Source organism: Podarcis cretensis (genome assembly GCF_951804945.1).
Source record: "Podarcis cretensis genome assembly, chromosome: 3".
NCBI lineage: Eukaryota > Metazoa > Chordata > Lepidosauria > Squamata > Lacertidae > Podarcis > Podarcis cretensis.
Genome location: NC_137172.1, coordinates 71,261,631 through 71,288,744, shown reverse-complemented (window position 1 = coordinate 71,288,744; position 27,114 = coordinate 71,261,631). Strand labels below are relative to the sequence as shown.

Below are 27,114 nucleotides of genomic sequence, written 5' to 3'. Positions count from 1 at the left end.
CTGACATCTATTTCTGCCACCTTTAGGATCTCTGCTTGTTTCGAAAGTCCTTTTAATTTCAGTACTTGCCCTGGAATTATGGCCTCATCCCTGATTATTTCCGGGTGGACTATGGTGACTTGCGATCCTGTGTCCTTTAACCCGAGATATTTTTTCCCCTCTATCCAGATATACTCTCCAGCGTTCTTTAACAAGAGATTATCTTGTTGTATCACATAACAATGCAGGACTTCGGCCTCTACTACCTCAGCAGGCTCGGGCCTAATTGGCATGTCTGTTTCTCCTCCAGCACTCTCTCATATATGGTAACGTCACAAATAATAATAATAAAAATAATATAAAACTTACTAAATAATTAGCACTGGTTGTTTTAGAAATCTGTCCAAGAAAAGTAGCAACCTTTTTCATTTGCACACAGCTTATCTGAGATCAAATATAACTCAAGCCCAAGAATAAACTTTCAAATCCAATATATTGGCAGCAGTCTTTCCCACCCTTCAAAGATTTTGAGGAATTTTCAGAGTCCACATCAAGATGGACAGCTCCCAGTCTTTATAGTCAGAATTCCATAAAAGCTATTTCCCAGTAAACAATGCCACATGCAGAAATAGCTCGTTTTGTTTTTGTTTATCATCTAAAGCTAATGTTTTCAGGAATACTTTTGCATAGAAAATGCACTTGATGGCTTCCTGTGTTCTCCTTGCTAAACTGTCCAAATTTATACTGCAAACGACTTTCAATGTCTTGTGTTTGGGCAGCTCCACAACTTTCTCTACCTCCCGTACCTCAGCTTTCCCCCCACAAAATCACAGGGGGTTGTTTATACAACACCCCTGAGATTGTGAAAGCGCAGTTTATTTTATGATTGCAGGGTTTTTTATTTCAAATGATGGCAAATCTCAGTTGTGTTTCCTGATAAATGATACTGACTTCATATGTTGGAGTGATAGATTGGTTTCCTGGGGTCCTTTATCCATCAGCTTCAGTTGCCAGGCAGACTGTAATAATACTCCAGAGCAGGGATGGGGAGTGTTCTAATTAATGTTTTAATGCAAGTCCACCTAATTTCAACTTCCTGAAACAGTATGTGAACAGAAACACAGCTGCAGTTCATCCATAAAAATTCACACATCTTCAAATTACGCGATACACCTTTCCAACCTAATAATGTGTGTATTTTAGGGGAAAGTGTTTATGATATTATGCCGATAATAGAATGTATATTTTACTGAAAATATCATGCAAAATTTAGTATATTAACAAAAAATATTGTGTGTATATATTAAGCATCTTTGTATTCAGCATTATTTGTATATCAACAGAAATTACACTAAAATGCAGACAATTTTTCATGATTTTTTTCTCTTCTTCTGCACAAACTGGTGCAGAAATATGGTGAACCAAAAAGAACCGTGGAAATGTGAGAAACTAAGAGGAAATCCAAACAGGTAAGATTCACTCATCCACACCCTTAAAAACTAGAAGAGGCAGAGGCAGTTTTTAAATCTGAAAGCAAAGATGGATCCTGCCACACCTACTGCTTGCTGAGAATAGGACTGGGCAACTCAGCCTGTACTAAATTATATTGAGATGGTTTATAAATATCAGAGTCTGGTTCAAGTTTGGGATCTGAAGAATGTGTGCTGCTATGCTCTTGGAAGAGCACAAAGAACCATTTATTTAGGTCTTCTTATAAAATGTCAGCCCGGTTCCAGGTTGTGGGAGCAACGTCGTTGAAGACCTGTTTTGGCCAGCATCCAGTCCTGTTCCCCCAGAGTTCCTGTAATTTCAGAACTGTAGAACAAGTTTTGCAAATTCATACCCTCTTAATTTACCCTTAATTGTTTATCCTCACATATTATAACTTCAAATTTTCATCTAATATCAATCCATTCTTGCATATTCTTATTTTGCCTTATTACTAGAACCACTTCGTTTCATTCCAACGTCATTAACATTCAATAATTTTACAGTGTTTCTGTAGATAGATTTTAAATTTCTTCCAATCTTCTTCCACCAACTCTTCTCCCTGGTCTCGGATTCTGCCAGTCATTTCCGCCAATTCCATGTAGTCCATTACTTGCATCTGCCATTCTTCCAAGGTGGGTAGGTCTTGTGTCTTCCAATGCTTTGCAATGAGTATTCTTGCTGCTGCTGTAGCGTACATAAAGAAAGTTCTATCCTTCTTTGGCACCAATTGGCCGACCATACCCAGGAGAAAGGACTCTGGTTTCTTCAAGAAAGTATATTTAAATACCTTTTTCATTTCATTATAGATCATCTCCCAGAAAGCCTTAATCCTTGGGCACGTCCACCAAAGGTGAAAGAATGTACCTTCAGTCTCTTTACATTTCCAACATTTATTATTGGGCAAATGATAGATTTTTTCAAGCTTGACTGGAGTCATGTACCACCTGTATATCATTTTCATAATATTCTCTCTTAAGGCATTACATGCCGTAAATGTCATCATCAATTTATTTATTGTGAGTGGAATTCTTCTTCATGCTCTTCCAATTATTCCATCAGGACAAACATTTCAGCCTGTGGGTTGGCTCAATATGGAGGCCAACTGGCCAAAATATTGGGAGATTTTGGAACAGGAGGGTGACAAATTGAAATTGCAGAGTTTCGAGAAACTAAAGGATAAAGTGCGAGATTGGCTTCATTATTTTCAAATAAGGGAGGCCTACAATTTAGATAAAAAAAATGGCTTCCAGGTGGAAAAATCAAAATTAGAAACAGAACTGTTAGAACCCAAAGCTAAGATACTATCAAGAATGTATAACTTGCTGTTGAAATGGAATACTGAGGATGAAACGGTAGAATCTGCTATGATAAAATGGGCACAAGATATCGGACATGACATTATGTTTGCTGACTGGGAACAGTTGTGGACCACAGGTGTCAGGGAACTGCCATCGGAGGCCAGGGAGGTGGCGAGGCTCCCAGACGCTGGGGAGGGAACCAGCAGGGGGAGAACTTCCGCTGAGGAAGTAGAGGAGGGGGAAGCGTCGGAGGGAAGGCTCAGAGACGCTTCCAGCGAGGGCAGCGGAGAGAGCTCAGGACCTCCCATTGGGACACCCACTCTGCGCAGAAAGCTGTCGCGCAGGGATGCTAGGTGGAGACTCTCAGTTAAGGAGCTTTTATGTTGGAAGAAATTCAGGAAACGCCCACTGACGGATTCTGCCAGCGATTAAGACGGCCACTAAGTAAGGGCTGTCCGGCCAGGGAAAGTTTTAGCCAACTACTCAGCTTGGAGCGGTGTGGCGCTTACGCACAAGCAACCCCTTATCCCATTACAGCAATCCTTCAGTCCTTGACATTGTTTGTGCGGAGGAGGCATCATGAGCAAAACAGAAGGAACCGGCGGTGGAGAGGGAGCCAGGGGAGGACCAACTCTGGAGGAGAGAAACAGAGATTTGGAACAACAGCTGGCTCTACTAGCAGCGCGGCTCGATGAGAGGAGGGCTCTGGATGCACAGGGGAAACCCACCCCCATTGCAAGGAAAGTACCGGGACTGGTGCATAAGTTCGGGGGGGATCCGAGGGACTACCAGGCATTTAAGACAGAGGTGCAGTATGCACTGGACCTGCAGTACGATGACTTTGCAGACGAGGGGGCGAGGGTAGCCTTCGTGATCGGACACCTGGAGGCTAGAGCCAGAGAGTGGGTTAGACCACTGATGGCCTCCGATAATGATGCCTTAAAAGACTTGAGGAAGTTTTTTGCAGCCCTGGATCTGATGTTTTCCAGCCAAATTGAGCAGAGCGTTGTGCACAGGCAGTTGATGGCGTGCAAACAAGGGAACCAATCGGTCAGAGAGTACTGGTTGCGATTTGCCATGCTCATACACCGACTGGGTTGGGATTTGACTTCGGAACCGATTCAGATGTTATTTGAGGAAGGTCTGGCCCCCGCAGTGAAGGACGAACTTTCCTGCGCGCCCCGCCCGCAGTCAATGGATCAGCTGACCAAGGCTGTGCTTGCTATTGGAGCGCGGGAGGAAGCAAGGGCTCTAGAGAAGCGGGAAGGCAGAGGGGAGCGTTGGAATGACTTCCGCATTCCTGAAATACCAGAGCAACCTTCCCCGCCAGTAGAGCCAATGGAGATCGGAGGCGCGTGCGTGCACAGGGTTTCAAACTCTGGCGAAGTTCGAAAGAAGGAGGGGAAAACAACCAAGAAGTGTTTCCTCTGCCAGCAGCCAGGGCACTTTGCCAGGGTCTGCCCTCAAAGAAAGGCATGGCAAGGAATGGTGGGGGCAGCTGGGAGTGAGGAGGAGGGCTGCCAATGACTGGGCACAGCAGCCAGGCAAACAACCAGTGAATGTGCCCAAACCAGAGCCCCCCCGAGCAGCCATTGCCATAAAAGTGGTACTAGAGCTCCCCAACGGCCACCCACTCAAGATAAAGGCGCTGTTGGACGCAGGGAGTTCTTGTAATTTTCTTAGCAAGGACTTTGCGTCAGAGCATCAGCTGCAGACTCTGCCTCTAGGGAGCTCTTTGCAAGTCACGACCATAGATGGGAGGGAACTCCTGGGAGGAGAGGTAACACACCAGATGCCCCCCATGAGAATGAGGATCGCCAGGCACACTGAGATTATTGCCTTTCACGTAGCCACCCTAGCGGGACCGCCAATCATACTGGGAATGAGCTGGCTGGCGCTACATGATCCGTTAGTGGGATGGCACCAGCGGACGGTCTCATTCGGGTCCGCTTACTGCTTAGAACACTGCCACGGGGGGGGGGGGAAACCCCAAGGATGGCAATAGCCAGAGTGGCAGGGATGGCAGTGGGGAAGGAGGGGCAGGTACCACCGCAGTACGCTGACTTGCAAGATGTCTTCAGTGAGAAAGAAGCGGATAGACTGCCCCCTCATAGGCCCTTTGACTGTCAAATCAACAGCTGCCAGTGGGCAAACTGTACGCCATGTCGGACAGGGAGATGCAGCAGTTGAGGGAATTTATAGACAAGAACCTAAAGAGAGGTTTCATAAGGGAATCAAGGGCGGTGGGGGGCAGTCCAGTGTTCTTTGTGGACAAGAAGGACACTAAGCCCAGGCTTGTAGTGGATTTTCGGACCGTGAATTCTGTGTCGGAACCCGTGACCTTCCCCATGCCCAGGATAGACGACATTTTGACCAGGGTGAGGAAGGGAAAGATTTTCACCAAGCTGGACCTAAGGGGAGCGTACAATCTGATCAGGATGAGGGAGGGAGATGAATGGAAAACCACCATGTTCACCCCTCTGGGGGCCTTCGAGTACCTCGTTATGCCCTTCGGATTACAAGCGGGTTCGGCGTGTTTTCAATCTTTCATGCATCACGTTTTGGGACCCTTGCTGTACAAGAACTGCGTAGCCTTTTTGGATGACGTGTTGATTTATTCGGAGGACGAGGAACAACACGTCAGAGATGTCCGGGAAGTGCTAAAGAGGTTACAGGCGCACCAGCTGTGGGTCAAACTGGAGAAGTGCCAGTTCCACACCCGAGAGGTCGAGTTCCTGGGGTACCGGTTGTCAGACAAGGGACTAGCTATGGATCCGGGCAAGGTACAAGCGGTACTGGAATGGAAAACACCCAAAACCCGGAAGGACGTGCAGAGGTTCCTGGGGTTTGGAAACTTCTATCGGAAGTTCATAAAAAACTTTGCCCACTTAACTGCGCCCATCACAGATTGCCTCAGTAGCAAAAAGAAGTTTGTCTGGACGGAAGAGGCGCAGCAATCTTTTGAAAGGCTAAAGAAGGCATTCGCTTCGGAAGAGCAGCTCTTGCATGTGGATCTGCAGAAGCCAATGAGGCTGGAGACCGACGCATCGGACAGAGCGGTGGGGGCCATACTGCTTCAACCGGGAGGAAACCAGTCCGACTGGAGACCGTGTGCCTTTTTCTCCAGGAAGTTGAACAAGTCGGAGCAGAACTACACTGTGTATGACTGGGAGCTGCTGGCTATTTATGAAGCATTTCGACGCTGGAGACATTTGCTGATAGGGGTGCAGTACAAGATCCAGGTGTGTACGGATCATAAGAACCTGGAATACTGGAGGACGGCAAGGGTACTCAACCAGAGACAGGTGCAGTGGGCGCAGGAGTTTTCCAAGTTCCATTTTGAGATTCGTTACGTACCGGGGGAGGAAAACATCAGAGCAGACGCCCTATCCCGGAAGCCGGAGTATCTGGAAGGAGAGGGAGCGCTGGAAGAATGACATGTGATACCCGAGGACCGATGGGTGTGTGGGGGAGTGTTGGTAGGGCGACGGGAGCTTGCAAAGGAGACGGCAGACGACGAGTACGCCCAAAACAAGATCAGGGAGCTCAGGGGGACAGGAGGAAACCCGGGGGTTTTGAGGAACGGGATGGGGCACTGTATTACCGGGGGACATTGTAAATACCAGAGGGGAACTTGAGGAGTAGAGTACTCAAACAATTACACGACAGCCCCACGGCGGGACATTTTTGTCAACACAAAACCATGTTGCTAGTCACCAGGCAGTTCTGGTGGCCAAAGGTGAGGGAAGATGTACGGGAATATATAAGGGGGTGCGACCGCTGCCAGAGAGCCAAAGGGGAGAGGGCGGCACCCGCGGGGTTACTGGAAACATTACACACACCAGAAAGACCATGAGAGGCAGTGTCCATAGATTTTATGACCGATTTGCCCAAGTCAAGGGGAAAAACGGCCGTCATGGTAGTAGTCGACTTGTTAACTAAGATGTGCCATTTCATCGCCTGCTCACATGCGGTGACGGCGGAGGAAACCGCCAAGCTGTTTGTGGAACACATCTTCAGGCTGCATGGCGCCCCCTTGAGGGTTTTATCAGACCGAGGAAAACAATTTACTTCCAGGTTCTGGAGGAAGCTCATGAGCCTACTACACGTCAAGGTCAATTTCTCGACGGCCAGGCACTCGGAGACCAACGGGCAGGCGGAAAGAGCGAACAGTATACTCCAACAATACTTACGATGCTATGTCAGCGAGAGGGAGAATGACTGGGTAGAGAAATTAGCTTTGGCCGAATTTGCCTACAATAATGCGGAGCATGTGTCCACGGGAATGAGCCCGTTCATGGCCAATTATGGGTGTCACCCCAGGGCATTCCCAGGGGGAGGGGAGGAGAGATGGAGTGTACCAGCGGCGGAACAGTTTGTGGAGGAAATGGAAGCCCTGCACCAACAGCTTAAGATGAACTTGGAGAGGGCCAAGGAAGTGTACAAAAGGCAGGCAGACAAGCACCGTAGGGAAGGGGAGACCATAAGGGTTGGGGACCGGGTGTGGTTGTCAACCCAAGGGTTACCGTTCAAGGGAGGTTGCAAGAAATTAAGGCCAAGGTGACTGGGACCCTTCAAAGTAACACAGCAGGTGAACCCAGTGGCCTTTAGGCTCAAATTGCCTGACAACATGAAACTACACCCGGTGTTCCATAGGTCGTTACTCTCACCATACAGGGAAGGGCGGGAATTTCAGGGACAAGAGGGAGAGATTCCTGAACACGCACAGGTAGAAGAGTGGGAAAGCAGTAGTCACACAGCGGAGATACTAGATTCAAGGTGGAGGGGAAGACAGGTGGAGTATCTGGTGACTTGGGAGGGGGAGCCTGAGTCGGAAAATGCATGGGTGCCAGCAGAAACCATCAAGGATGAGTTTCTCCTGGAAGAGTTTCACCGCAGGTTCCCAAGGAAGCCCAGACCTTTAGCGAGGTTCTGGGAGGAGCAATTTGGCACCACAGATGACGAAGAGGATTTTGAGGGATTTCCGACCTCTGGGGGGAGGGAGGAAAAGTATCGGAGGATATGGAATCGGATTGGGCACCACAGATGACGAAGAGGATTTTGAGGGATTTCCGACCTCTGGGGGGAGGGAGGAGAAGTATCGGAGGATATGGAATCGGATTGGGAAGATTCTTCAGTGGGAAGAGATAGCAGTAGGTGGAGAGCGGTATTCGAGTCATCAGAAGATGGGGAAGGTTCTTTCCGGGGGTTCCCAGCATCACCGGCCAAGGAAAGGGGATGGACCGGGGGTGAGGGGGGCCCTGGAGGGGAGGTGGATGTCAGGGAACTGCCATCGGAGCCCAGGGAGGTGGCAAGGCTCCCAGATGCTGGGGAGGGAACCAGCAGGGGGAGAACTTCCGCTGAGGAAGTAGAGGAGGGGGAAGTGTCGGAGGGAAGGCTCAGAGACGCTTCCAGCGAGGGCAGCGGAGAGAGCTCAGGACCTCCCATTGGGACGCCCACTCTGCGCAGAAAGCTGTCGCGCAGGGATGCTAGGCAGAGACTCTCAGTTAAGGAGCTTTTATGTTGGAAGAAATTCAGGAAACGCCCACTGACGGATTCTGCCAGCGATTAAGACGGCCACTAAGTAAGGGCTGTCCGGCCAGGGAAAGTTTTAGCCAACTATTCAGCTTGTAGCGGTGTGGCGCTTATGCACAAGCAACCCCTTATCGCATTACAACAGGTATGAAATTTACGGCATGTAATGCCTTAAGAGAGAATATTATGAAAATGATATACAGGTGGTACATGACTCCAGTCAAGCTTGAAAAAATCTATCATTTGCCATCATGTTCTTCCAGTCTCCAACAGTGCCTGGCCCAGGAAGCAGACAGAAAGAACGTGCATTGTGGTGGTCAAATAAATATCCATACCGCCAGATGTATTTGATCCCTAAATGCAATTCTCAGGTGAATATGTCAGGAATTCTGCAAGCAGTACCAAGTCAGTGTGATCTACCATTAACTTACCTTTCCGAAGAAAATGTCCTTTGCTGTGGTCCATGACATGTGGTGGCATGAACTCATAGTTTGCCCTGGGATCTGCTTTCATTTTATTAAATGTAGTTTGATCCACAACATCCACCTCCTTTTCTGTAAGTTTCTTTCCCAGGAAGTCGCATAATTTCAAGACACAGCTTCTCAGATCCTGAAATGGAACGTGGTTTTAATGTCAGGCCATCCACAATAGAGAAACCTGACAGCTTAGAGACTAAAACTCATGGAATAGGCAGGAATACAAACAGGGGAAACAAGCAGCCTGCATCTTTCTTTGCCTAGTTTGTAATAATTGCAATTGCATCATATTGTACTTTCATTGTTGCTTTTATTCTATGAGACATGCAGAATGCATTAGATTCTGGGGGAGCTCTTTCAACTGAGTCCACAAATAAATAAATAAATGTCCCTGTTGAAGACACAAGGGAGGTTCTGTGACATCTCTCCTCAGCATCAGAGGGCCTGTGAAATGACATATCTTGCTTGGGATCATGACACTTTATTTATAGCCCCATAATCCCTCAGGGGAAATGGTTATATGCACTATTTGCTGTGTAGGGTCTGAAAAGGACTCTCCTCCATGGAAGGGAGGGGAGTGGTTGTGGACGGGAGCCCGAGCTCCGCCTCCCCACTCACCTGGCTGGCGCCTGCCCCCTTTTCAGCAGGCACCCAACCAGGTGCCTCCGGGGGGGCGTGGACAGCATCCTAAATGCTGCGGCTAGGCATTGGAAAATGTGTTGTGGAATCGAAGAGCTAGGTGTGGCCATTGCCTATGCCTTCAATATTTTGGGTATTCCATTAAAGGAATCTGGCGGTCGTGTGTTCTGTCCGATGCCTGCTTGGCGGGAGGCCATGGCACGACCCTCGGTGACATCAGGGGAGAGCCTATAGTTGGATGAGCATCAACAGGCTCCACCTACTGGTGAATAAACCTCCCCTTTGTTTTAGGCATCCAATGCCTAAGCCAAAACCTTTTCACTGATGTAATCAATAAAGTTGTGGCCTTTTCCTTGCCCATTAACCTTATACCATGTGTCCTTGCGTATTCATTTCACATGACGGGGGTCGGGTCCTCGAACCACAAGCTGCTCCTGAATCCATGGCCTGCTAGGCTTTGAAAAATCTTTAGGAAAGGAAGCGAGACTAGCAGGGGAAGCAGCAGCTGAGGGCACTTGAATAATCAAATTGCTTCCTTCCTCTATTTTGTAAAGGTGAGTTTTGATGGATGTTTAATATCAGACTGCATAGCATTTTGATAACTTACCTTCTTCATTTCCTCATAGGTAAGAAACAGAATATTGAAGTCATCCTTGTGAGAGTACCAGCCTTCCACATGATCCAGCCATAAACTTGCAATTACTGATAGGAGAAAAGTTGATTTGGCATAAAATGTATATGTGATTATTTTTTGAAAAACATTCAGAGAGAAGCAGTACAAACATATAAACTCCATTACTACAATTTAAAGGAATCATTTTAACAATCAGCAGTGGAACAAACCATTAAACAGAAGCTGAATTAATACCACCCAACCTCACCAAACACTTTCTCAGAGAAAGTATTTGCAGAAGAGTTCTGCATTTTAAGGCTCACTACAGCTTTTCCCAACCCAATGTGATGGGAGAGTGATGCGTGGGCTGAGATCAGTCTAGCCTTCCTCCAGCCCCCTTCCTTCCCACTCTTGAATTTTCCTTATATGGTGTGGAAGTTAACATTTGCAACATTAAATGCAACATAAAATGGTGTAGTAGGATTCTCAGTTGTAGACTCTTTGTGATGGATGGATGGATGTGGAATTTCCTCAGAGTAACCTATGGCATCAGACATGGCATTCTGAAAATGATCCTTACCACACAGAGAATTTCTTTAGACTTTTGTGAAAGGCAATAAAGATGATGGGGCAAGAGTGATTCGTTTTAGAGTAGCAATTCATCCTTACCCTTCCCAGCCAAAAACCTCTCCATGAAAATTCCAAAATCTTCTACATCTTCTAATTTGACTGCAGTTTTGGAAAAATGGTAATAGGAAACCAAGACATCCTTTGGGTTTCTGGCCACATAAACAACCTGCAGGAATAACAACATATTCTTTTGATTCCTGGTCTTATTGTTTCTACTGTTTCTTTTGTTTTGTTTCTATAGTTGTTGTTGAAGTGGGATAGCTCTTCTTGTGGATTCTTGGTGCTTCCATGTTGCTTTATAGCCCTGGCAGCCTCACACTCTTTTGCAACATGCATGTCACATGCACAGTGCAATCCTATGGTGTTGAATGAGCTTATTCTTATTAAGTGTGTTAGATGGCACCCTTCTAACGAATGCCGTGTTTTGAATGGGCTGCATGACGACTGAAGACCACCACATAAAATGGATGCTGTTGATGAACTATTCATAAATTGTGCTGATCAAAGAGCGAATGGAATGTGCATGTTCTGGCAAAAGTACTGTACCTGCAAGGAAACATAAAGACTGGCCGTGCAATGCTAGTTACAAACAATGAGTATCGTACTGTGCCAAAAGTTACAGAAGACCAGGTGCAAAGCATGAGAGTTGTGATATGCCAAGAGCATGCTAAGGGTGGAAGACTGCCAAGAACATGTCAAAGGCAATGAGAAATGCCAATATTCAGATGTGCATCAAAAAAGACTATATAAGATCAGGCTTTTCAGGAGGGTTGGTGTGTCAGATGCAGCCAAGATCCCGCTGTCCTCCCACCCGATCCAGAAGAGTGGTGAGTGTATGTGTGATTCTGTGAGAGACTGAGTGCATGTTCCCTTGTCTTGTTATGTGTTCTGCTTGTTAATCAACAAAGCAATGTTATGTAGAAATTCCAATATATTGGTTGTCTGACTGCTTACTTGTGTTCTGCCTGAAGTGCACTGAATCTCAGATAAAAGAACCTGTTTTATTCTTAACACCCTCCAGGACTTTTACTATGGTGGAGCATAAACTCTGTGATGTTTAGGAGTTATGGGAATTATTCCAAGCTCAGGGTGCACAGAGCATTACTCATTCATATGGACAAAGGAATTGCAGCTGGATGCCCTCAAAATCAGAGAAATGTTAACGGAAACTGAGATGTTCATTTAAAGAAGGCATGACAAACATTGAATATGATCAAATAATAAATGTGCTGTTTCCTACTTTTGCTCTTCTGTTCCTTAACCCTTTGGGTACTAAATAGTAGGGTAGATGGGAAGCAAAGAGGCGAGGTGATGGACGACTGACATAATCCACATTGCGGATATTGTACTCCAACCACGGAACCCTGTCTAGTAAGTCGACTTTTTCAGTTCCATCTCGGTGGCCTTCATGATAAATCAAGCTCAAAATATTTTGAGTCCATATTGTGCCTATAAATGAGAATAAGCATACTTAATTTCATTTATATAGGGACATGGGTGGCCCTGTGGTCTAAACCACAGAGCATAGGGCTTGCCAATCAGAAGGTCGGCAGTTCGAATCTCCGCGACAGAGTGAGCTCCCATTGTTCGGTCCCAGCTTGTGCCCACCTAGCAGTTCGAAAACACATAAAACTGCAAGTAGATAAATAGGTACCACTCCGACAGGAAAGTAAACAGCATTTCTGTGAGCTGCTCTACTTTGCCACATGACCTGGAAGCTGTCTGTGGACAAACATTGGCTCCCTCGGCCTATAGAGCGAGATGAGTGCGCAACCCCAGAGTCGTCCGCGACTGGACCTAACGGTCCAGGGATACCTTTACCTTTACTTTAATTTCATTCGTTATACTAAGTATATGTACTTAGTACTTTAAAGAGTGAAATAACTGAAAACAACATGTCTCAGCATCATGGAGCTTACTATCTGAATTGCAACACTGAAAAGAAATGAGAGAGAGGAAGGGAATCAACACAGCAAGCAGAGGCAGATTTAGGGACCTGGCTGCATGGGCTGCCAATACTATGATGTCAAATAGAAGGTGAGAGGTGGGGGGCACTACATTTTGGTGTCACACAGACCAACACTGAAATAGGGACAGCAATGGGTGAATGAGGAAGATTGACCTAGGCTTCATTTCCATTGAGGATGAAAGAGGGAATTTCAGCTAAAGGCTTCATAGAATTTGAGGATTTGGGAAGACAGAACAAAATTTGCTAATAAGTTCCTTTATTGTTCAGAAAGCCAACAAAAACTCTATTCCAAATTCTTCCCAGAACATTATACAAATGATATTCAAAGTCTAGGAAATTTTAAAAAAGTTATCTGTTCTCCAAAGTGCAGTGGTACCTTGGGTTACACTTCAGGTTACAGACTCCACTAATGCAGAAATAATCCCTCGGGTTAAGAACTTTGCTTCAGGAAGAGAACAGAAATTGGGCAGCGGCAGTGCGGCAGGAGCAGGAGACCCCATTAGCTAAATTGGTGCTTCAGGTTAAGAACAGTTTCAGGTTAAGAACAGACCTCCAGAACGAATTAAGTTCTTAACCTGAGGTACCACTGTACTTTGATTCAGTGGATTCAAACCATGATTTTTTATCAGTGCATTCTAGGAAGAGAAATGTTGACAAGTGGCCAGTGGGACAAACATAATAGGCAAAAGGCAGTTGCAGAATCCTTTCTTCATGTCACCCAAGTCCTAAATGCCTATACAATGCAGAACTTCCCCCCTCTCTCCTCTCCCACTCCCAGTTATTGGGTCTTCCCCACCCCACCAACCCTCCAAGGCAGATTTGGGGAACACTGGGGACACAAGGGGAGAGAAGAGTGACAGAAGTTCTGGTGTGGAAGTGGAAGTTATTGCATGGAGGGCACAACTGCATTGGATACGAACCCCTGTTATTATTGGCAAAACTGTGGCAGATAAATGCTGAAATAAAGAGACACAGGATGAAAAGTTTTTAAGAAAAGAATTTATCAACTCTATTTGACAAACACATACAAAATCCTAAAAGTCAGTGAATGCAAGAAATCCCTTGCAACCAAATTTGAATGTTTTTGATGTGTATTTATGTTGTTTTCAAAACCTCAAACAGGTTGACACTGGTGGAAAACTCATTATTTCATCTCTTTTTTTGAAACAAAACAAAACATGGCCCAGTTCACCTTTATGTAACCAGGTAAGTTTCATACTACCCACATTGACCTCAATTTTGCATTTGGTTTTAAACTTGTGTTAGGATAATACAGATACTATGTAGATATATGTGGGTATCCAACAGGGTTGAATTGAAATGATGGTTCTTCCTATGAAAAGGTACTCTTACCTGATTTTGGATAAGTGATTAAAAATACATCACTGTCTCTTATTTCAAAATCCTCCAGGGAATCTAAGTACTCCGCTGAAGCCAAATCTGGCTGGAAATAACATCCTTGTAAGTGAAAAGGCATTTCTCGTCTGGTTGCATTGCTTCTCTAAGAATAAATAGAAGGGAATAGTTACCTCTATTATGTGACAATGCCACTCCCGACATCCAGAGGGGGAGGGGGTTTGCGGGCTCACGCCCCATTCACACTCTCGCGGGGCTGGCTGCAGCCCCGCAGGACCAAGGAAATCCCGGGTTCATCAGTATTCATTATTCACCGTGCCAGCCAATCAGCTGGCGGCGGGGGCGGGACTAGTAAGGGGCATTTAAGGTCCGGGCAGCCCATTCTCGCCCCTTTCTTTTCCTTTCAGCAGCTGCGGTTTCCCTCCCTCCCACCCTTTAATTTCTCATTGGGACTTTGCTATAGGCTTCGGCTGGTCGCCGCAAGGTAGGAGTTTTTCCATTTGGCTAATTGGCTATATTTGGAAGCCACTTGGTTTTTTCGCCTACCTCGTAGCAAACGTCACAACACTTTGGTTTTGGCGGTTAGGCATTGGCAGGGGTATTATTATGCAAATGAGATGGGGGAGGAATGCCATCACCTCCCCCAAATGCTGATGGGTAGTTCTTAAAGGACTCTGGGGGGGTGTCGCCTCGTCTGAAACCTATGGAGGCTAGGGCCTAAAGCGCGCTCCTGAGCGGTAACCCCTCGGGGAGCGCCCAGGGATGTGCATCTAGGGGCTCCGCCTGTTGGTGCTTAACCCTTCCTGGTTATACCGGTTAGTCTGATAGGGCCAATGCCTAAAGCCAATACTGCTCTTACCTGTAATCAATAAATTGTGGCCATTTTTCGCCCATTAACCTAAATTCTGTGTCCTGTGTTTTTATTTATTCCATTATCTGGGAGGGGGCGGGAATAGCCACGCAATGGGAAATCACAAAGAAATAGAGGTGTCATTTTGTCAAATCCTACTCCTCTTGCAGACCACAGGTGAGCATCATAAAGATCCATCATTTAAAGAACAGAGACTTGACCCATCATTGAGGCAACAAAGCATTCCCCCCCCCCGCTTCAAATGTTTTTTTAAATGGTCTGCTATCAACTTAAAGCTGGCTTTGCCCTACACAATAAGGCTTTTCTCTTTTACCCTGACATAGTTATTTCTCAAGTGCATGTGTGCAGCATGCAAAATAGCAGCCCTTGGTCTCACTTTATGCTGCCTGGTGTCATAGTTTGGTCAGTGCTGCTATCCTGACACTCATTCTTGTACTCAGGGGAGGTTGGAAGGAAGCACAACTGCTCCCTGTAAATTGATATAGGGGAAATGAAAGACGGAATGTGTTGGGAACTCTTGCCAATTCCTCCTGGGTTCTTGATCAGCTTCAAGAAATTGGGGTGACGTATTTTCCGGGCTTCCTGGGGCCAAACCAAAGATGTGCCTGGGGACCACAGGGTGGCAAAGAGGAAGTTATTGGTCACCACCCATCTGGCTTCCATTGCCAGCTCTGGCTGAAACTGCTGCTGAAATGTGGTGCCCAAGGACGTTCCATGGAGGGAATGCTTCCCTCAGCTTCATCTATGATAATACAGAGAGTTGGCTACACATACAATGGGCCCTGTAGGGGCAGGTGTTCCCATACTGAGACACCACTGCCAAAATAGCTCTTTCTTTTTTTGTCTCCTCCCTGCGCCAATTTCTCTCTTCCCACGTAGCGTCTGACAAGGAAGGCACTTGCTAGGGTGGGCTCAGTGAATGGTATAAGGAGGTGAGGAATTATTATGGGAGAAAGTTTAATACCACCTTGTGATATTTTAGATGAATGGGTGTTTTATAAACATTTAAATAAATAAATAAGAATAACCATAAAATCCTTTGTTTATAATTGATAAATAAAGTGCCATGAAGCCTGAAAATCCCTTTAATTCTCTATATAAGTCTTGTGTTTCATCGGTAAGAAATGCAACAATCGTATAGTGGAAAACATTGTATGTACAAAATATATTTTCCAATATATAAATTAAGGGTTGTATCTCATGCCGAATGAGCAGGGTTCCACTTGCACAATGGGAGTTCACATACAGTCCCCTCAAAATAACTACCGTATTTTTTGCTCTATAAGACTCACTTTTTCCCTCCTAAAATGTTAGGGGAAATGTGTGTGCGTCTTATGGAGCGAATGCAAGCTGCACAGCTATCCCAGAAGCCACAACAGCCAGAGGGATCACTGCTTTCACTGCGCAGCGATCCCTCTTGCAGTTCTGGCTTCTGAGATTCAGAATATTTTTTTTCTTGTTTTCCTATTCCAAATACAAGGTGTGTCTTGTGGTCTGGTGTGTCTTATAGAGTGAAAAATATGGTATTAATCTCTGGTAGCACAAATGTTGCACTCTGTTTGACACCAGAAAAGAATATGAACTGTGACAAGAGTTTCCATGCATCTGATGAAATACCTTGTTGCCCTCAGAACTCTTGCAAGAAAGAGTAGATTAGTTGTTTGTCATTCAGTAGTCCTGCTTTTCCTTGGAAAGTTTAATTTTTAAGAAAATTTACCTACCTTTTGTTTTTAGAGTCAAAAAGTGTGGGAGAGAGAAGAGATCGGTCTCTCCCTCTCTCTCCCTTGGAGTATTTCAGCTTTTCAAGGCTCACGTTCAGAGCTCTCAAGGAAACTGCTTTATAGAATTCCAAGAGCTAATAAGAGTTTGATTAAACTGATGGCTCCTCCTTAGTAAATCATTCCTGGCATGTTATGCAAGAAAAGAAAGGTAACACAGGTGCATAGAGGCCGATAATGTAAAGAACAACAGGGGAAGAACTTGTTTCTTTACACAAGCAACAGCCAACATCAACAGTGGTCTTTGTGCGTTTAACAAATAAATGCAGTATTACATAGTATTCCATAGTATGTGACTATGGAATAGTCACATACCCTTTTTGAGAGAAAGAGCACTTCGAACCCCTGGAATATTGCACTGCTCAAAATTGGGGTGGCATGCAGCAAGATGGCATAAGAAGTCTTTCTTGACATAGATTGTGGGGGTAGGATGCAGAGGGCTTCTTCACTGCTTTGCTGTCAGCTCCAGCCCAGTTTCTCAGAGATGGGCAGTGGGGTCAGGATGGCACTAGTGATGTGCCCCTCTCAGCTCCTGAGACCTTGCCCAGGGCCTGATGTGTTTGACTGCTGCTCTCAGGCCTAGGTTGGACCCTGGGCTAAATTTTCCTAGACCTTCAGGATGTGGCAAAGTGCAGCCTTCTCCCTTCATATGTCCCGTGCTTGGGCCCTGTTCCAAGAATACCTGGGGCCTAAGCTCTCTAAGGAGACAAGCAAACAAACAAGCATCCCTACAGGTGGGTTGGGTCTGCAAGGATTTTTGCATGTGTTAGCATCTGTGTGCCCTTGGAGATGGAGGCAGCATTGGCAATGGCTCAGCATCCAATTTACATTTGGCCTCTCCCCTGAAGGAGAAGGCTTCTTGCTGACTGGAAGAGGCCCCAAGCTTGTTCCACAGCAGGTGGTGCCTGGCTTGGAATGTCCAATGTTACAGGGGCAGAACATTTTTCTGCCAACCCGCTTGGTGCCTCTCTGTCCTCTAGACTACTGGCCTTCTCCCTGGGCTCAGACGCTTCTTGGGATCCTCATTTCACCACTTACATCTGGCTAAGACCTTCCCCAGGTTTATTCAGCTCCACCTTCCTGAGCTCCTCCCATTGATTTTCAGGATCCAACCAGTCCCTCTGTGATGTCTCCATGGAACTCATAACATCATTTCTTAAGATTTAAAAGTAGCAGTGGGAACTTCTGATCCAGGTTCTATGGCATCCAAATTTGCTTTAACCCTTTCTCTCTGCTCCATGATCCCGATGGAAATTCCTCCTTTTCAATCTGACCCATGAAGGAGATTGCTATGGGCATCAAACATACACTGTCCATTTCCCCCACTTCTCCCCACATATTCCCCACGCACCCTCAAAATTGACTCTGAGGGGGGTCAGGAGAACCCCAAGAACAGTGCAGAAGGAATGAAGGTGAGGAGGGGTTGTGCCAACCAGCAGGCTGGAATGTTTGTCCTGATGGTATGATTGGAAGAGTGTGAAGTTGAATTCCACAAACAACAAATAAATAGATGACATGAGTGAGTCGGATGATTTACATTGCCGTCTGGGCAGAAGCAGAGGTAGTTGCACTGGCACCCGGGCGCGGGGTGAGCATATCAGGGAGGGCGCCGCCCACGGCAAGCGGTGAGCATCTTTGGGGGGGGGGCAGCACAGTAATGTGACCCCCCCCTCAGGCATGGCCTCCGGGGTGGCCCACACCCCGCTTCCTCCGCCAGTGCATCTGGGACACCAATAGTTGGTTAGTTTGCTTATTTTAAGAATATTTTTTATTAAATTTCAATTACAATAGTCCAATGGTACCCTCATTATAACACTGCCAAATTAAAACACAATTTCTAATCCCAATAGATATCCTGGGATTCCTTAACATTTGCACATGGGGTCAGAAATTAGGACATGTTGGAATGTAGAAAGAGAAGAAGCGGACAGTACAAATGTAATTTTATTGTGGTGTTTTTAAAAAATTAATGCACATATTTGAACATTAGGAAACTATTAAGCCTCATGAAAGTATTCTGCTGAATCTTATAAATACAGCTGGATTAAATGCATATAGTGCACTTTATTTCATCCATCCAGGCTGAAGGCAGACTCATGATTCCTCATGGATGTCCCAGCAGAACTTGATGGGCAGCTTTTCCATTCTCTCCTTAAAAACGCTGTCAAACCTTTCACTTTGTGCGACTGTCATCATGTTCTTCCAGTCTCCAACAGTGCCTGGCCCAGGAAGCAGACAGAAAGAAAGTGCATTGTGGTGGTCAAATAAATATCCACAACTCCAGATATATTCCATCCCTAGATGCAATTGTCAGGTGAAAATGTCAGGGATTCTGCAAGCAGCACAAAGTCAGTTTGATCTACCATTACCTTACCTTTGTGAAGAAAACCTCCTATTTAAACAAGAAAAAAACAACAGGGAAAGTACATAATAGAACAACTCTAAAATTAGGAAATTACAGAAAGTGAGAGTTTCATGAAGACTGGAAAAATGAAATCACCATTACTTGGTAGCTATCACATATCAGTGTAAATATCAGGTGAATCTGTAGGGGATTCTAGAAGCAGCACCAAATCAGTTTTTCTACCATTAACTTACCTTTACGAAGAAAATGTCCTTTGCTGTGGTCGATGAGATCTGGTGGAGAGAACTCATAGTTTGCCCTGGGATCTGCTTTCATTTTATTAAATGTAGCCTGATCCACAACAACATCCACCTCCTTTTCCGTCAGTCTCTTTCCCAGGAAGTTGCATAATTTCAAGACACAGCTTCTCAGATCCTGAAATGGAACGTGGTTTTAATGTCAGGCCATCCACAATAGAGAAACCTGACAGCTTAGAGACTAAAACTCATGGCATAGGCAGGATTACAAGCAGGGGAAACAAGCAGCCTGCATCTTTCTTTGCCTAATTTGTAATAATTGCCATTGCATTATACTTTCATTGTTGCTTTTATTCCATGAGCCATGCAGAAAGCTTTATAGTCCGGGGCAGCTCAAAGTCCACAAGTAAATAAATGTCCCTGTTGCAGACACAAGGGACGTTCTGTGACATCTCCTCAGCATCAGAGGGCCTGTGAAATGACATATCTTGCTTGGGATCATGACACTTTATTATTAGCCCCATAATCCCTCACGGGAAATGGTTGCAGCGCATCTTTGCAGTCTAGGGTCTGAAAGCTGCACTCAAATGCATGGCCTGCTCGGCTTTGAAAAATATTTTGGAAAGGAAGCGAGACCAGCTGGGAAAGCAGCAGCTGAGGGCACATGAATAATCAAATTGCTTCCTTCCTCCATTTTGTAAAGGAGAGTTTTGATGGATGTTTAATATCAGACTGGGTAGCATTTTGATAACTTACCTTCTTCATTTCCTCATAGGTAAGAAACAGAATATTGAAGTCATCCTTGTGAGAGTACCAGCCTTCCACATGGTCCAGCCATAAACTTGCAAATACTGATGTGAGAGAAGTTGATTTGGCATAAAATGTAGATCAGATTTTTTTTTTTTAAAAAAAAAAACATTCAGAGAGAGGCAGTACGAACATATAAACTCCATTAAAAAAATTTAAAGGAATCCTTTTAAGAACCAGCAGTGGAACAAACCATTAAACAGAAGCTGAATTAATACCATCCACCTTCATCAAACACTTTCTCAGAGATGGAATTTGCAGAAAAGTTCTGCATTTTAAGGTTCCCTGCTGTGCTTCCCAACCCAAGGTGATGGGAGAGTGATGGGTGGGCTGAGATCAGTCTAGCCTTCCTCCAGCCCCCTTCCTTCCCACTCTGGCAGTTTCCTTATATGGTGTGGAAGTTAATACTTGCAACATTTAGAGACACTGTCTGGGTTTCTCACTTAACTTGACACAAATTTCTACACTTGATTAAGGATTAGGTGCTGCACCTTGTAATGATTTGTAGCTGCTGCATCCTGATGCAGACAGCATACAAATCCACCTGATTTCCTTTGGGAGTTGGCCAGATCTATACCCTCCCTTCGGCGACAATGGGCACCAGTCATCAGTGGCATAAAATGGTGTAGTTGGAGTCTCAGTTGGAGACACTTTGTGATGCATGGATGTGGAATTTCCTCAGAGTAACCTATGGCATCAGACATGGCATTCTAAAAAGGTTCCTTAACACAGAGAGAAATTCTTTAATCTGCTGTCAAAGGATAAAGATGAAGGGATAAGAGTGATTCATTTTAGAGTAGCAATTCATCCTTACCCTTGCCAGCCAAAAACCTCTCCATGAAAATTCCAAAATCTTCTACTTCTTCTGATTTGACTATAGTTTTGGAAAAATGGTAAAAGGAAACCAAGACATCCTTTGGGTTTCTGGCCACATAAACAACCTGCAGGAATAACAACAAATTCTTTCGATTCCTAAAATAATAAATGGATGGATGGATCTCAGATATCTCTTCTTGTGGATTTTTGGTGCTTCCAATTTGCTTTACAGCCCTGGCAGCCTCACCCTCTTTTGCAGCATGAATGTCACATGCACAGTGCAATCCTATGGTGTCGAATGAGCTTATTCTTATTAAGTCTGTTGGATGGCACCCTTGTAACAAATGCCATTTTTTTCTTTTTTAAAAATACTTTTATTTTGCTTTAAACAAATACATATAAATATAGACAACCAAAATTACAAAAGAAGATTACTTAATAATGATAATAATGAAAAAAGCTAAAAAACAACAAAAAATATCAAAGTACATGACAGAAGAAGAAGAAGAAGAAGAAGAAGAAGAAGAAGAAGAAGAAGAGCCAGAACACAGAAAGGCTCATCTACTGTACGCTTCCATCAAGGTCACAACAGATCATTATTCTTATCAATTCTCTCTATCTGCATTCCAAGGAATCCCTCATCTTGGTATCAGGGAACATTTCTCTATGAGGTATCATTCTAAACATAACCTGGTCTTTCTTGTTGAACCCTTATCCCCTAGATAATTATTTATACATTCCCATTCTTCTTTCATCATCTTTTTAGGTTTATCTCTTAGTGCATCTGTCAGCTTTGCGAGCTCCAAGTACTCGTACAATGAATGCCATGTTTTGAATGGGCTGCAAGATGGCTGAAGACCACCATATAAAATGGATGCTGTTGATGAACTATTCATAAATTGTGCTGATCAAAGAGCGAATGGAATGTGCATGTTCTGGCAAAAGTACTGTACTTGCAAGGAAACATAAAGACTGGCTGTGCAATGCTAGTTACAAACAATGAGTATCGTACTGGTCCAAAAGTTACAGAAGACCAGGTGCAAAGCATGAGAGTTGTGATATGCCAAGAAAATGTCAAGGGTGGAGGACTGCCAAGAACATGTCAAAGGCAATGAGAAATGCCAATATTCAGATGTGCATCAAAAAAGACTATATAAGATCAGGCTTTTCTGGAGGGCTGGTGTGTCGGACGCAGCTGGGATCCCGCTGTCTGCCCACCGATCCAGAAGAAGAGTGGTGAGTGTATGTGTGATTGTGTGAGTGACTGAGTGCATGTTCCCTTGTCTTGTTATGTGTTCTGCTTGTTAATCAACAAAGCAATGTTATGTAGAAATTCCAATATATTGGTTGTCTGACTGCTTACTTGTGTTCTGCCTGAAGTGCACTGAATCTCAGATAAAAGAACCTGTTTTATTCTTAACACCCTCCAGGACTTTTACTATGGTGGAGCATAAACTCTGTGATGTTTAGAAGTCATGGGAATTATTCCAAGCTCAGGGTGCACAGAGCATTACTCATTCATATGGACAAAGGAATTGCAGCTGGATGCCCTCAAAATCAGAGAAATGTTAACGGAAACTGAGATGTTCATTTAAAGAAGGCATGACAAACATTGAATATGATCAAATAATAAATGTGCTGTTTCCTACTTTTGCTCTTCTGTTCCTTAATCCTTTGGGTACTAAATAGTAGGGTAGATGGGAAGCAAAGAGGCGAGGTGATGGACGACTGACGTAATCCACATTGCGGACATTGTACTCCAGCCACGGAGCCCTGTCTAGTAAGTCGACTTTTTCGGTTCCATCTCGGTGACCTTCATGATAAATCAAGCTCAAAATATTTTGGGTCCATATTGTGCCTATAAACGAGAATAAGTTTACTTAATTTCATTCATATGGGGATGCGGGTGGCACTGCGGTCTAAACCAGAGAGCCTAGGGCTTGCCAATCAGAAGGTCATGGTTCAAATCCCCGCAACGGGTCCCAGCTCGTGCCCACCTAGCAGTTCAAAAGCACATCAAAGTGACAGTAGATAAATAGGTACCGCTCCGACAGGAAAGTAGCTGGCATTTCTTTGAGCCACTCTGGTTTGCCAGAAGCGGCTTTGTCTTGCTGGACACATGACCCGGAAGCTGTCTGCAGACCAACGCCAGCTCCCTCGGCCTATAGAGCGAGATGAGCGCAAAACCCCAGAGTCATCCACGACTGGACCTAACGGTGCAGGGATACCTTTACCTTTACTTTAATTTCATTCATTCATTATCATGAATGTACTTAGTGCTTTAAAGAGTGAAATAACTGAAAACAACATGACTCTGCATCATGGAGCTTACTATCTGAATTGCAACACTGAAAAGAAATGAGAGAGAGAAAGGGAATCAACACAGCAAGCAGAGGCAGATTTAGGGACCTGGCTACACAGGTTGCCAACACTATGATGTCAAATAGAAGGTGAGAGGTGGGGGGGCACCAAATTTTGGTGTCACACAGACCACCACTGAAATAGGGGCAGCAAAGGGTGAATGAGGAACATTGACCAAGGCTTCATTTCCATTGTGGATGAGAAATGCGAAGTTCACCTAAAGGTTTCACAGAATTTGAGGATTTGGGAAGACAGAACAATATTTGCTAATAAGGTCCTTTATTGTTCAGAAAGCTACCAAAAACTCTATTCCAGATTCTTCACAGCACATTATACAAATGATAGACAAAGTCCATGGAATAAAAAAAAGGTTGTCTGATTCTCCAAAGTACTTTGATTCAGCACATTCAAACTATGATTTTTTTATCAGTGTATTCCAGAAACAGGAATGTTGACAAATGGCCAATGAGACAAACATAATAGGCAAAAGGCAGTTGCAGAATCCTTTCTTCATGTCACCCAAGTCCTAAATGCCTATACAATGCAGAACGTCCCCTCTCTCTCCTCTCCCACTCCCAGTTATTAGGTCTTCCCCACCCCACCAACCCTCCAAGGCAGATTTGGGGAACACTGGGGACACAAGGGGAGAGAAGAGTGAAGGAAGTTCTGGGTGGAAGTGGAAGTTATTGCATGTAGGGCACAACTGCATTGGATACAGACCCCTGTGTATTTATCTTGTTTTCCAAACCTCATACAGGTTGACACTGGTGGAAACTCATTTCATCTCTTTTTTTAAAACAAAACAAAACATGGCCCAGTTCACCTTTATGTAACCAGGTAAGTTCCGTACTACCCACATTGACCTCAATTTTGCATTTGGTTTTAAACCTGCGTTAGGATAATACAGATAATATGTAGATATATGTGGGTATCCGTCAGGGTTGAATTGAAATGATGGTTCAACCTACAAAAATGTACTCTTACCTGATTTTGGATAAGTGACTATAAATACATCACTGTCTCTTATTTCAAAATCCTCCAGGGAATCTAAGTACTCCACTGAAGCCCATTCTGGCTGGAAATAAAATCCTTTGTATGTGAGAAGGTATATCTCGGCTGGTTGCATTGCCTGCCTAAGAATAAAGAGAAGAGAATAGTTCCCTCTATTATGCAACAATGGGAAATCACAAAGAAATAGAGTTGTCATTTTGTCAAATCCTACTCTTTTTGCAGACCCCGTAGTAGAATCCCATGCTTCTCTTCCATCACAGGTGAGCAACATAAAGGTCCATCATTTAAAGAACAGAGACTTGACCCATCATTGAGGCACAAAGCATTATTTCCCCCTTGCTTTAAGTGTTTCTTAAAATGGTGCTGCTTTTAACTCAAAGCTGGCTTTGCCCTACACAATAAGGCTTTTCTCTTTCACCCTGAAATAGTTATTTCTCAACTGCATGTGTGCAGCAGGCAAAATAGCATCCCTTGGCCTCACTTTAAGCTGCCTGGCATCATAGTTTGGTCAGTGCTGCTATCCTGACACTCATTCTTGTACTCAGGGGAGGTGGGAAGGAAGCAAAAACTGCTCCCTGGAAATGGATCCAGGGAAAATGAAAGACAGACTCTGTTGGGAACTCTTGCCAATTCCTCCTGGGTTCTTGGGTTCCTCCTGGGTTCACCTCAAGAAATTGGGGTGACGTATTTTCCGGGCCTCCTGGGACCAAACCACAGATGTGCCTGGGGACCGCAGGGTGGCAAAGAGAAAGGTATTCTTCACCGCCCATCTGGCTTCCCTTGCCAGCTCTGCCTGAAACTGCTGCTGGAATGTGGTGCCCAAGGACGTTCCATGGAGGGAATGCTGCCCTTAGCTTCATGTATGATAATACAGAGAGTTGGCTACACATACAATGGGCCCTGTTAGGCAGGTGTTCCCATACTGAGACACCACTGCCAGAATAGATCTTTCTTCTTCTTTTTTTGCCTCCTCCCTGTGCCAATTTCTCTCCTCCCACGTAGCGTCTGACAAGGAAGGCACTTGCAAGCGTGGGCTCAGTGCATGGTATAAGGAGGAGGGGAATTGTTATGGGAGAAAGTTCAAGGCTCCATTGGGTGCTGAGGAAACCAAAGTTGTCGCCAGTTGTCGCCAGGCCTTTTATACCTGTTAGGAAATTTCAGGCCGTAATATAGAATATGATGCATGACATCGAGATATACCGCCTTGTGCTATTATAGATGAATGGGTGCTTTATAAACATTTAAATAAAAATAAAATCCATTGCTTAAAAGTGATAAAGAAATAAAGTGCCATGAAGACAGAAAAATCACTTTAATTCTCTATATAAGTCTTGTGTTTCATCGCTAAGAAATGCAACAATCATTTAGTGGAAAACGTATGTCGAAAATAGTAACAAGAAAAATACTCCGTTTGATTTTCCAATATATAAATTAAGGGTTGTATCCCATGCCGAATGAGCAGGGTTCCACTTGCACAATGGGAATTCACATTCAGTCCCCTCAAAATAACTATTAATCTCTGGTAGCACAAATGTTGCATTCTGTGTGACACCATAAAAGAATATGAACTGTGACAAGAGTTTCCATGCATCTGATGAAATACCTTATTGCCCCTCAGAACTCTTGCAAGAAAGAGTAGATTCGGTAGTCCTGCTTTTCCTTGTCATTCGGTAGTCCTGCTTTTCCTTGGAAAGTTTAATTTACAAGAAAATTTACCTACCTTTTGTTTTTAGAGTCAAAAAGTGTGGGAGGGAGAGGGAGAGACCGATCTCTTCTGCAGCTTGGAGCATTTCAGCTTTTCAAGGCTCAAGTTCAGAGCTCTCAAGGAAACTGCTTTATAGAATTCTGTTAACTAATAAGAGTTTGATTAAATCGATGGCTCCTCTTTAGTAAATAATTCCTGGCAAGTTATGCAAGAACAGAACGATAACACAGGAGCATCGAGGCACAAAATGTAAAGAACAACAGAGGAAGAACTTGTTTCTTTACACAAGCAACAGCCAATATCAACAGTGGTCTTTGTGCGTCAGTGTACTCGTGGTCCACGCAGGCCTCTGAGGCCTTGGCACGGCCTGTATTCAACCCGTGGAGGATTTTGCTGGATCATTTGGGGTCCTCCATTTTGATTTTGCACGTGGCGCGTATGTGAGTGCCTGCGTTTTGTCTCCTGACTGCTTGCTGGCCCTCTAGTGGCCGTTTGGAGCTATTGCAGCTTGCCTGCGTGTCAGCTCCCCCAGTGGCTCAGTGCTACACTGCATCTTCCCCTGTTTAATTGACCAGGCCAACTAGAGCCACCTTCTGGTTGACCCACGCATTTGCACCTTGCTTTAATTCACCTTTATATAGCCTGTTAATTTAACTAGATCCATTTGGGAATTAGTAAGCAAGTATTACTTTTGGTTTGTTTTCATTGTAAATTGATTCTATCCACAGGGTCTTCAGTCTACCTGGTGGCTTAGCCTGGTACTGCACCTCCTCCCATTGAACTTGAAACTGCTAGTGCTTTCTGCTGGCCAGCCTGAGGAGGTGCACTGACCTTATAATAGATATTTATTCGCTCCTTGATTTAATTTAAGTAGTATTTTATTTCATTTAGTTATTATTTAGGCACGAGTTAATTAATTATTATATTTGGTTCTGTTAAGGACTACAGTGGTGCTTCGGTGTTAGAAGGTGTTTGGCCAGCTGTTGCCAATTATCCTCTGAAGTTTGATAGTCTTCTTGTCTGTTAAATTTGTGAACTTTCTTTGACTTTTCATTTTGTCTCCGAACTAGCAGGTATGGCTCCAAAGAAAGCTTCAGCCTGCCCTGGCCCATCTACCACCGCAAAACGGCCTATTAGAGGCCCATCCCAGGTGCTGCGCTCACCTGCTCCGAGACAGC

The 27,114-nt window shown here is 44.6% G+C and overlaps 2 protein-coding genes across 3 annotated transcripts in view; both read right to left on the bottom strand.

The window, feature by feature from the left end:
• Positions 1 to 26,049, bottom strand: part of LOC307213410 (uncharacterized protein) — a 36,508-nt gene extending 10,459 nt beyond the window's left edge. The window contains 8 exon segments of the mRNA XM_079971278.1: positions 8,551 to 8,657; positions 8,735 to 8,912; positions 10,026 to 10,120; positions 10,701 to 10,827; positions 11,902 to 12,110; positions 13,984 to 14,085; positions 14,088 to 14,131; positions 25,952 to 26,049. Coding sequence (XP_079827404.1) covers positions 8,551 to 8,657; positions 8,735 to 8,912; positions 10,026 to 10,120; positions 10,701 to 10,827; positions 11,902 to 12,110; positions 13,984 to 14,085; positions 14,088 to 14,124 — 855 coding nt within the window. The 5' untranslated portion in view covers positions 14,125 to 14,131; positions 25,952 to 26,049.
• Positions 18,562 to 26,021, bottom strand: LOC307213386 (amine sulfotransferase-like; the record flags this gene model as incomplete). 2 transcript variants are annotated; one of them, XM_079971247.1, is made up of 7 exons in its annotated part: positions 18,562 to 18,854; positions 19,234 to 19,414; positions 19,993 to 20,087; positions 20,858 to 20,984; positions 22,509 to 22,717; positions 24,205 to 24,353; positions 25,948 to 26,021. In XM_079971247.1, 7 exons carry the CDS (start codon positions 26,019 to 26,021, stop codon positions 18,730 to 18,732), a joined length of 960 nt encoding a protein of 319 aa, XP_079827373.1. In that variant the 3' UTR covers positions 18,562 to 18,729. The 2 variants fall into 2 exon arrangements, with proteins under 2 accessions (XP_079827373.1, XP_079827374.1); XM_079971248.1 differs by lacking the exon at positions 25,948 to 26,021 and adding an exon at positions 24,443 to 24,517 and having other exon boundaries at positions 24,205 to 24,349.
• Positions 26,050 to 27,114: the final 1,065 nt, after the last annotated feature.